Source organism: Neomonachus schauinslandi, chromosome 13 (assembly GCF_002201575.2).
Source record: "Neomonachus schauinslandi chromosome 13, ASM220157v2, whole genome shotgun sequence".
Taxonomy (NCBI): domain Eukaryota; kingdom Metazoa; phylum Chordata; class Mammalia; order Carnivora; family Phocidae; genus Neomonachus; species Neomonachus schauinslandi.
Window position 1 is genome coordinate 59,309,819 of NC_058415.1, and position 12,500 is coordinate 59,322,318.

Here is a 12,500-nt window from a genome sequence, read left to right on the forward strand (position 1 = left end):
CAAGTCTGTGGCTGTTATTTGGTACCTAACGTAATCTTTGCCTTCTGAAGCTACTTTTTACTTCTTAAAAATAGTTTCTTTTTGATCAGTGTTGTTCATCCAGAAATCACTGTATACAAGTGGCTTTTTTTAGTCAGACACTTTAGTTTGCATGAATATGACATTTAAATTGGAAAGCTGACCACTAAAAATAGTCTTAATTTACACACCTTTCTTTAGAAAATGACATAGGATAGGTAAGCTTAAAATACATAATGGATAAAATTTTCTGCATAGTTAGAACTATCTACTCTTTTTTTGTCTAATCAGTTATGATGATATAACCAGTAGAGGTTTTGCCATTCAAAAATTATTTTCTGAATTATTACCATACCCATAATATCTTTAGATTGTATGAATTATATTTGTTAGTTTTATCATCACGACCCTGAAAAATAAATGAAAGAGGAATGACAAATCAGGTAAAGAATTGTTTCAAAGTGTACGTGAAAGATAATAAAGGTTTAAAAAAGACTCAACTCATTCAAATTTTAGGCATGCATATGTGTGTGTATATATACATAACATGTATATGTGTATACACACATTTTTAAACAAAAGCTGTACATTCACATTTACTTTAAGAACTGCCATTTACTTAGCTTGGTTTAATATATTTTAATTATTGCTATAATATAATTATAAAAAAGACTTTTTGACATCAACTGTTCTTTTTCTCAGAAGATGGCAGACCAGTAAAACATAAGAACTTGATTAGAAAGTGTTTCCCTAACAGAGTCCTAATTTAAGTATAAGGGAAGAAGATTTGTATTTGTATCCATAAGGAAATATCTCTTGGTTTTTTGTCGTTGCTGCTGCTGTTTGTTGCTTGTGTTTTTTTGTTACTTATTCGAGCTTCAATAAATCCACCTTTTACAAAATTATTGAGGTTTTATTGTTTTTTTAAGTTATTTGCCTATAAATGTACAGATAAGACAACTTTTAAGGGAAAAGACAGGAACTTCAGATTCTTGGGGTTGTTTTTGTTTTGTTTTGTTTTAATTCTCTTTTTACTCTATTACGCAGAGTATTGAAGGTTAGCAGCAAGTGACTAAAGGATGGCAACAGACATCAGAAATATATAACCACAGTGAAGTCTTCTTTAAAGCAGTTGCTATTAAATTGGGTTTTTGTTTTTTTTTTTTATCATACTACCAAGGTTCAAAATGTTCTTCTAAAAGGTGTACTTAGTGAGTCTTACTGATTTTGACCACTGCTGTTCATTTATCAGTTTAACTGAGTTATGGCTCTTAATCACATCTTAGTGCCCCAAAACTTCTAACCTGAAAAGAAAAAAAGAGAGAGAAAACTTTGTTACTGGCTTTCTGACAATGGCAGGGAGTGTGTTAAACCAGTGTAAAATTCAATTAAACTGTCTAGCCAGGTTTTTGAAGCTGAAATGCAGACCCTTTCTGTTAAGCTTCTTATTTTCCTGTGACCGACACCGGTGGATGCTGGGTTATGCCAAAACCAACAGGCTGTAAAGTACCTTGTTTCATGCTCCCAGCTGATCAATATTTTTATTTTCCAGGCTTGCCCAGAAATCTGGAGGCAGTATCACCTAACGGTGAGTAGAAACACCTTTTTTATTTTCCCCAAGACCTAGCCTATTTATCTATCCTTCTCTGAACTGCTGACCATAAAATATAGACAAGCATCTTCTACTGGAAGATAATAAACATCTGAAGAGTTTTTGCACTGAGAAAGCAATAATATACTTTTTTTCTTCTCCCATGCCCACCAGTCTATTCTCTATCTTCCTGTTCTGAAAAGATTTTGATTGTTTTTTTATTACTCACATCATTTAATGATTACATCATGGTATCTCAGTCTTCCTAGACTACATTCATTAAATTAAAGGGGAAAAGTATGCCAGGAGCCATAAAAGAATAATAGCAATCCAGTGTCTTTAAAGTGTTGTATTATCTACAGTCCATAAGCATACAGTCCATAATCTCTTCCTTAATCATTCTTCTGGCTTTATTGAAATTTTTGCACATATTTTTTAATGAAACTAAGAAAAGCTCAGTGTATCTTTCATAGAGAACAATTCAAATGTCATATCCTTAAGCTCCTCTTGACTTACTCAAAGTGTATAAACATCTGCTTAATACCATTCAAGTTATTCAATTATCTGGTTTCCTTTTATTGTGAATTTAGGCTAAGTAGAAGTGGAAAACATAATTTACGATGGAATCATTTGGCTAGTGCTCAATATTATGAAGTTATTTGATTTTTAATATTCAGCTTAAATAACTTCAATAATTCACAATAGCCCTAGTAGTCATTTTTTAATATACTAAATGTGCTACACTGAGCAAGACACAATAATAAAAATTACTTATAGTTATACAGTTATAACAATGTTATAAAAGCTGTTACTTAAGGTTAACATCAAAAAGGTTTTGGTTATAGGAAGACAGGTAGAAAAATAGAAAGGACAAAGTTTTACAAAAACATGTACTCTTATTGCTCTCCTCTTGTAGAAATAAAAAGTAAACCAAGTAAACCAAGTTTTGTTTTGTTTTAATTCTCTTTTTACTCTATTACGCAGAGTATTGAAGGTTAGCAGCAAGTGACTAAAGGATGGCAACAGACATCAGAAATATATAACCACAGTGAAGTCTTCTTTAAAGCAGTTGCTATTAAATTGGGTTTTTGTTTTTTTTTTTATCATACTACCAAGGTATCAAACTACCAATATATCTATTACAGGCCCAAGACGCAAGGAATAATATATGTTTTCATGAGGAATATGTTTTCATATTGTTATCACTGTTTAATTTATGTAAAGATTCTCAGTAGAAAGCTATAATTCCTCAACTATCCTTCAGTCTCAAATTGGGTTTTATTAAAATATTTAGTGTTATACCAAAATAAACACACACACACCCCTATGTATGTTAACACACATATGTTACAGATGTAACTCATATGGGTATATTATGTTTATACTTATATAGCAATTTTTTTTTGTCCTAACATACTATGGGGAAATCCTTATAGCCTAAATTTGATTGAAATCCAACCATATATTTTTCAACATCATAGTCACTTTTTGTAACTGTATGGCAGTTTTCTTCATCAGTATTTTTATTAAGTAATAGCCTAATAGATTTGACAATTGCATTTCTTTTCCCTTTTCCCCTAAGTTTAAGAGAATTCCAGCCTTGAAAACTTGAAGTATGGGAAGTACTACTCTAAAGCCACTCTTTTCATTACTTGCACCTATATTCTTTTATATAACTGTCATAGAAGGATAGAAATTAGTGTTTAGTATAACAGAAATATTTGAGGGTTTGATGATAGTATAGGTCTTGGAAAACATTGTAAAAGAATAGTTGGGAAAAAACAAATGAAAACAGAATGAATTTCCCTTTTGGGGAGTTACAGTATATTCTGTTTATAGGTATAACAAAATCATTTTGAAAAATCCATTGTTCTCAATCTGGAGTTCTGATTAATTTTTCAAAATAATATTGCAGGTAACTATCACAATTTCTAATTGTCAAGTTTAAATTAATACTTAGTAATTTAGAATTAGTTTACTATGCAAATATAAATTGTAAACTAGTATATTTATAAACATGTGTATATATGTATCAATCCATCTAAAATAAAATAGGTAAATAATTATGTATATAGGCAAATCCAAATGTGTATAATTAAGCAATATTTAATCTTGAATAAAAGCAAGATGCATGGTGAGTTTCATCATCTTCAGCCCTTTTACTAGGCGATGGACTGCCATCTATTGACTTATAGTAGCCCTCACATGTGAATGTGACATCACTCAGCAGTGACCAAGTAGTGAAGCCTAGGTTAGAATTGCCACTGTATATTCCTTTAAACCAGGCTTCTTAAAGCTCTGGAAATTTCTGCATTTAATCATTGATTAGTTTCTTTTTTTAACCCAGAAAGTATCCATTTCTTACCCAAAATCAACTGTGCTTTGGGGGGAATAAGTTGATTAGTATATCCAGTTTGGAAATGTTTACATTTCAGAACTTTTCAGTTGCTTTTATCTACTTTTTATCAATAAGACTAGAAGGACATTTGCACAGCCTAAAGTTTAGCAACTACAATTTAAGGTCTATTTAGGAATTGCTTTCTTTCTTTAAAAAAAAAAAAAATCTGTAGGTTAAATAGAGAATTATTTCTCAGATACACAAGAAAGATGGTGAAGTTGATGGGTATAAGTGGACTTGCAAAATGTTCCAAATCAAAAATTTCTTAAAATACATTCTAAAGTAAGAAGAAAATTAAAGAAGGGAAATGTTCACTGTTTTCAGCAGTTAAATGAGATAAAAATAAAGCCTCCTTAACAACTTGTATCTGAATAGAACATAAAATAGAACAGCTTTTTAACTAAACTTGACTGGACTTCACTACATGAAAAATAACTAAGACCATCATTCTAAAGGGTACATGCCAATAAAACTCTGATAAAAAGATGCTACATATATATCTACATAGAGGTAGTATATACCTCTATGTATATATATCTACATATATATCTACATAGATATATATGTATACTATGTATGCATATTATAACAACTAATTTAGCTATGTCATTTTTCTTGGTATATTTTAATGACCATAAACTTATGTCTTATATAATTTGATGACTTTAGATGACCACTTTGGAGCCCTGCATAGGAAAAAAATATATATATTATTTTTATTCAGAATTAAATAATTTCCCCAAATAGTTTATGTATTTACTTCTTCAAAAATGTTTGTAAAGTTTTTTAAATCTTCAATACTATAGCACTGTTCTTGTATTTTAATTTCTGTTATATTTTCAGATTTTGGTGAAGTCTGACTTTGAATATTCTTTTTCATCTTTCAGATAACTCATTCTAGATAAAATTTTCCCTCTCAAGAAGGAAAGTCCCTTCCCCATTCCCTGTCATTTCTAGTCTCATTTATATTAAAAATCCTAGGCCAAAATGGCCACCAACAGAGTTTTAGAACTAACAGAATTTTTAACTAGTAGAGGCTATAATTTGACATGCTTTGGACATTTTGTTAATCTTGTTTTTTAATCTACTTACTTTAAAAAAAGTAACTAGGAGTTTGCTATTTGGGGGCTGTGTGTGTTAAGAATCAAAAAGGACAATATATCTTTTATGTTTAATTTTGCGCCCAGATTTCTTTGTGTACATTGTTAAAATATGTTACAACCTACTACCTTTTTAACTAAAAGTTTAAATAGGAAGCAAATGCAATCTTTTTGGAAGAATTACCTTTTAAATGATTCTTTATATATATAGTGTTTGGAATACCTAGAATTCACACTTCAAAAAGTAAAATACTTGCTGTCAGGGAAATGGGGAGGAGTAGGATTTCTTTGCCTTCCTGTCTAGCCTAGGAAAAAGCTGGTGACCAGAATTTAGTAGTAATCAATAATGTCTTACCTGAACTACTTAAATGCCAGAGTATACCTTATGGACCATAATTAACAATTTCGTTTTGTTTTGCTCCTCGGTTTTCTCTCCTTACTGGAAACATCAATTTAGAAATGTGTTTTCTGGATTTTCACAGTACGGAAGTGAGGGTTTTACACTAAACAAGAGTGCTACTCTAAAGCATCCTATGCGATGCCACACAGGAGGTAACCCTAAATGTGAACAGACTTAAATTTAATTCTAGAGCTATGCTTTGTAGTCCAAAAGGGAGGAATAACAAAGGGAATTTGATTGTGAGGATAAAGGTATCCAAAAGTCTTTATCCTGGAATTTTGATGTAAGATAGGATGAGTAACAATTTTCTAACTGCCTAACACTGAAGTGGATTTTTAAAAATAACTTAAAATGAAAAATTAAAAGTTTCCAGAAGTCAGCCCAAGCTAGAATCTTTTCTTTGTGGGGGGCGGAGTGGGGAGTGGGGAGAGAATACAATACCTCTTTCTCTCTTAATTAAATATATATTGGGAATCCTCAGTCTTTTTCTCAGAGCTCTTTGGCTACATAAGCAGAACTGCAAAACCCATGAGAACACCATCCACAGTAGATATCAAGTGATATGTCCTTTTCCATGTGTGTGTTTAAGAAAATAGAACTGGTTACATACTGTATTTTAAAGTGTTAACTCCAGAATAGAGTGAGAACTAGGCCTCACTCTACTTTGGAAAATTTAAATCAACTTTTTTTTTTTGATACCATATCTTGAGGCCTGGCATACAGATTATCATAAACTAACACTTTAAGATTCATCTTGGAAGCTCTTATTTTGGTAGTTCAGTTCAGTTTGCAGACTTCTCAAGAACCAGGAATACTCTTGTTTCAACTGTTGGGGTTTTCTCCCCCCTCAAGATCTGGTATTGCTGTATCAATGTTGTGATTGGTTAAATGTTGCTATTGAGATATTACATCTCTGTCAAATTTTCAGAGATTTAGTTTTCATTAAAAATGCCCTTAATACTGAAATACTACTGAGGTGAGTGTAATCATGCTCTGATGATTCAGAAGGCACACAACTATTTTGTAGTACCTCAAGGCTGTCTTCTCATTGTAGTACTACAAAATAAATCAGAATGCTTTATGTTTCAAGTTACTTGGTGTCTGAATAAAAAGAATTTCTGAATAAGCACTGATGACTATTTTCTAATACTCCATATATAACAGATAGAAAAGACATTTGGATAGTGACTAAAATTTTAAAATATTTTTCAGATGAAAAATTTATGTGAATACTTCTATATTTATTTAAATACTCACCTTGTTCTTAAAGTATTTAGTGTCAACATTTTGCTAGCAGTTTTTTTACTTCAATCTTACCATGTTTAGAATTTAGTATAAAATGTAATTCCTACATTTACAGAGTAGGTCACTTGAGGTGGGGTTTTTTTTTTTCTTTTTTTTGAATCTTTATTTCACTGGCAAGTTGGACCACATTTTTCTAGAACTTATCATTGGAAGCAATTGGAAAATGCAGTTTCAGAGCAAATGAAACCTAGAATTATCAATCTCAGTAAATGAGATTCATTTAAAAATAAATACAATTTGCCAAATCATCAAAGAGCAATTTTCTAAAGCTTCTGTGAAAGGAAGAGGAAAAAAAGTGAACATTGTGAATTAAAAATGCACATGTTATTTTTCCTTTCACAGTGTTTCCTCAGAAATTTAGACATTGTATGTACACAAACTTATTTATGAATGGGAGTAAAGTAAAATTTAGATTTGTGTATAATTTATTATTTATTTATTGACACACATAGGAGAGCCTTTAAATGTTCTTCTTTTCTAAGAAATACTGAGGTGTCATCATCCCCTTCAGAGAGAATTTCCAAATTATTTGACTTTCAGTATTTTAATGCAGAAAATAATTTGTTTTAAATGAGAAATCAATATGGCATATTTTGAGTAGATTTTTTTCTTGTGTTAAGATATTTAAATAATATCAAGTACTTTATGACATTAATTCTCTTATAAATTTAAGTGTTTCGGATAAGCAATGAAAAGTATGCAGCATTCACATGATTTATAAAAGATTCATTATAAATGTTTTGACCTGGATGCAGCTGTGTTTGCCATCTTCTAAATATCTGAAGATATGTCCTAGTCAGCCATCATCATGTCATTTTTTAGGTAGCACATGTTGTTCAGTAATAGACTAATTGAACCTGAAGCTCTACTATAAACAGCTAACTTTTTTTATTTGACAAAAAAAGTCCCTGTGCCTTTTTGTCTGCCCCTTAGTAGCTGCGGGCAAACACCATTACATTTAGGACTTAAATATTTACTATATGGGCTTCAGATTTTACTTCTGTTTTAAAAATTTAAGGGAGTACTTGTTATGGACTTTTTCTTTTCTGTTGGCAGAGGTTTCTCCTGAGGATGATAAAAGGATGCAAATTACATTTGAACTTTTTACTGCCCTTTCCTGTTCCCTAAGTATGTTCACCTTTGCTTAAAAGGGAATTATAGTTAGTCATTATAGGGGCAGTTTCTTCTTAATACTTATATTCTGTGGTAATTAAATTCTATTTCTAAGTATTTATAATTTTAATATGTAACATTTTTTAAGTCTTTTCTTCTCCTTCAGAAACACATACATTATTCATATAATCGCAAATAAAACTACGTTTTTTTTTTTACTTACAACTCTACACTTTAAAATAGGGCTCTTGGGGCGCCTGGGTGGCTCAGTTGGTTAAGCAACTGCCTTCGGCTCAGGTCATGATCCTGGAGTCCCTGGATCGAGTCCTGCATCGGGCTCCCTGCTCGGCAGGGAGTCTGCTTCTCCCTCTCCCACTCCCCCTGCTTGTGTTCCCTCTCTCGCTGTGTCTTTCTCTGTCAAATAAATAAATAAAATCTTTAAAAAAAAAAAAAATAGAAAAAATAAAATAAAATAAAATAGGGCTCTTGTTATAACAAAAATGAATATAAACAGGTAGCCTGAGAATGTTCAAAATCCAGTTTAACACTGCACAGTGCTATATAATAAATTATATAATAAATTGTAGTTTAAAAATCTGAAATGTTGAATGATGCCTATTATTTGTCATGTTAACCACGCATAAAGAGAATAGAAGTATTACATAGAATAATTTTAGCATATTTAAGTGATTATTTTTCATATGTATTTTGAACAGGTGATTCATGCCATTCCTTAAATAAATATACTCCAACTGATTGAGCTTGTCATAATCTTCTCTGGACATTTCAGTGCAAGAATAAAAGTAGATAAAGTATACAGGACCAATGATATTTGTATTAAACATTCCTTTTAGTAGTCATGCATGTAAATGACATGGTAGATTATAGTAATTCCTAACAGGTCTTAAGTATTTAGGAATCACTTAGTTACTCACTGTCATGATCAACCATAACCTCTAAGAGTTTTGGTCAATCATTTGAATAATCTGCAGGGAAAGACTCCTGAAAGAACCCCTTGACTTGTTGACGTGAACAATCTCTCTGAACTAGTGTTACATTTTCTGTTACGGTATAAACTCTATTAGTAACCTTAAATTGAATTAAGTTTAAGATTTTAAAAGCAAAATCTCTTAAATGACTAAAAGTTAATGAATTATTGATAAAATCAATCAAATTTTAGACTTGAAATTCATTTGCCATTTGATCCCATATACAACAAAATCATGAGAGTTATGTTTTTGTACATTTGAAATTTTTTTTTTTTTTTTTAAAGATTTTGTTTATTTGTCAGAGAGAGACACAGCGAGAGAGGGAACACAAGCAGGGGGAATGGGAGAGGGAGAAGCAGGCTTCCCGCTGAGCAGGGAGCCCGATGCGGGGCTCGATCCCAGGACCCCGGGATCATGACCTGAGCCGAAGGCAGACGCTTAACGACTGAGCCACCCAGGCGCTTTTTAAGATTTTATTTATTTATTTGAGAGAGAGAGAGTGAGAGAGAGCATGAGAGGGGAGAGGGTCAGAGGGAGAAGCAGACTCCCCGCCGAGCAGGGAGCCCGATGTGGGACTCGATCCTGGGACTCCGGGATCATGATCCAAGCCAAAAGCAGTTGCTTAACCACTGAGCCACCCACACGCCCTGAAATTATTTTCTTTCAGCTATTTTGAACTCAGTAATAGTCATCCAAAACTAATATCCTTGGGTTTTTTGAAATATCAAAAATATTATATGAAGAAAAATGCTACATATTTAGAGACCATTTGACCAAAAAAATTTTTTTACTATCTTTGGAATTAAAATAGACCTTTGCCTTAATTGGTATACCAATACTCTGGTAGATCACATTTCAAAACAAGAGTTTTTCCATGGGAATGTTCAGAAATCCATATCAGCTTTGTAAAAAGAATTCATGTGTATGAATCAGTTGGTAATAAAGATACCACATTATTTTCATTCCTTTTTTCAAAAGTCATATGAAGCCAAATCTATTAGATAAATTACAGTCATCCTTATAACTTAGTAATGTATCCATGTCTATAAATACCAATTTTACATAAATATTATTCTTTACGTGTATTTGTGGGTTACCCCCACATTTCTTTTCAGTTAGGGGAACTGAATTTTGGATTGTTCATTAGCTTTGTTTATACAATAAAATCATAATTTGTCTCTCTTGGATCTCTCCTGTTTCCTTTATTTATAGTTATATCATATTCCCTCCTAATTTTACTGAAGTCTTTAAAAAACATGCTATAAAATTGATTTGGAGTGGAAGACTTATTTCTGAGGAAATTACTAGGGAATTTTTTTTTTTTTATCAAAATAGAAAAAGAATGCCACCTTTGGGATCAGACGTCTCATATTCTGGCTCTTTAATTTACTTAGATGGTCAAACCTAGTTAAAATATTTGGCTTCTAAGATCCTTGGTTTCTTCATCTGAAAAATGAGGATAGTGCTTTCTTGTTTTAAGTATGCAGTGTGATAATAAATATAAAGTACTTGGCACAATACCTACCACATAGCTTGTATTCAACACTGTGTGAGCTCCAGTAAAGCAAGCCCATACATGCCTCACACCTGTAGAGATGGCCTCTGGACTAATAGCCCAAACTCAGGTTATCAGATTATTGTAATGTCTTTTGAAAAGACTGTTATTTGCTTAAAATGAGGAGATTCATAATGACCTCTTTGTCTCCTAAAAATGTTTCCTTCTTATAGTTACTGAAATTAAAATACTCACAAGCACTGTCTTTTGTTAACCAAAGTATTTAGCTCACTTTTCATTTTCTTATTATTTATCTGTGTCTTTTCTAGAAATGTTAGGTAACTTTTAAATACAGCAAACTTAAATTATTTTCTAAATTTGATTTGCCTAAAAATCATTATAAAGACATTTAAGAAGTAGATCACAAAAATATTTAGGCTACTTCTCCTAATGAAAATGACTGTATAACGTATGTACCATATAAAGATACAATGATATCATTTTGAAAAATATATATAATGTAATTAATATGTTATAAACATTCAGTTCTTAAATGGTAACTTCAGTGTCATCTGAATATAGTTATCATAAGCAATGAAATTACATAAATCTTGAGAATAATATGAAATTGAACAGTTCTCACACACACACACACACACACACACACACACATCAATTGTAATACTTTCTGCTAGGGGTAGAGGGTTTATGTTAATCAGATGAGGAAGGAAACAAAATAGCATATCGGTTTTTTTGTACTTCAGATGAAACTGCTTCATGCCTTCACATGACTGAGGCCAGAAACCAGCCTGATTTCACAGCAAGATGCTGAGGTGTAAGAGCTTGCTCACTCTTACAGACTTCCAGTTGTATTCTCTTACAGGTTCAGCCAAAAAGGCAACACAAAATTAAGCATTTTCTCAGTGCCTGTGATTTGTATTCTTTCAAAGAGCATTCCTATTCCATGTTTGTTCTTTATTTTAAGACAAGCAGGAGCTAAGATAAGGCATATTGGAAAAGCAAAAAAAGCCTTACTCTCCCCTCTTTAGACAGGCCCTTACAGCTGTGGAATTCCCTGCCTTTGTGACTGTTGGTTAAGACCATTTCAGGCGAATAAGCACAATTGCATGGGGAGGGGGAGTGCTTTCTGTTGTAAGTCATGTGGAGTTATGGTAAAAATGAAAATCATGTTGTTTTTTTGAATCCTCTGTGTTTTAGCTAATAAATATAATAGAGCCACAGCTCTATTAATTTTTCAATGATGGTTTCTATACAGTTGTATGCAAAATATTCAAGCAAATTTGAATATGTTAAGTACTTCATACGGTTGGAAGATGTATATTAATGTAGTTTCTATGTTTTATAGTCCACCCCAATAAACATTCAGATAAAATATCCATGGATTCACACATGGACGTATTCTTTTCTGTCCCTTCCCGCCACATCCTGTCTTCACTCCCTCCTTATCCCTCCACCCTGCTTCAAAGCTGTGGTCCTTTTCCATCCATGTACTAAAAGGTTCTTTGTAAACCAGGCCATTTGTCCATCATTGTTTGGGGTCCAAACAGTGTAAGATACCCTGTCACCGATCCCGCGTGCTGTGAATGGCAGCTCCTCTCCGGACAATTGGCGGAGGGGCCAAGAAATATTCCTGAGAGGATTATTTAACCTTTCAATTTAGAGGGCACAAAGCCTGGCTGATTAATGAACTTTCTGATGGGGGCTGATAAGCGGATCTATTTCTTTATTTCCCCTAAAAGTGATTCCTTCTCCTGTCCATATTACTATAATCTTAAACATAAAATGTGGCAAATAGATTAAAAAACAGCACTAAAGAGTTTATCTGGCTGGCAAACTGAAGGAGCTAAATTAAAATTGGTAATGACAGCAGTGGCTCAGCCTCATATGTGGTTTTTAAATGCACTGTGTATTTTGAAGAGACTTATTCTCCAGCACGCCTGGTAATGACTGCGCTTGGTGCACCGTCTGGGGCTGGCTTCTGTTATCCCCACCCCAACGCCCCCCCCCCAAAAAAATGAGTTGTGTTATCTGGATGGCTGCAGACACATACGCATCCCCCTTTCTCACTGC

At 32.6% G+C, this 12,500-nt stretch overlaps 1 protein-coding gene across 1 annotated transcript in view; it reads left to right on the forward strand.

Moving 5' to 3' along the window:
* ZCCHC7 (zinc finger CCHC-type containing 7) overlaps positions 1-12,500 on the forward strand; it is a 254,122-nt gene that overhangs the window by 222,546 nt on the left and 19,076 nt on the right. The window contains exon 6 of the mRNA XM_021691204.1: positions 1,571-1,606. Within this exon, the coding sequence (XP_021546879.1) occupies positions 1,571-1,606 (36 nt within the window). The remainder of the gene's footprint in view (positions 1-1,570; positions 1,607-12,500) is intronic.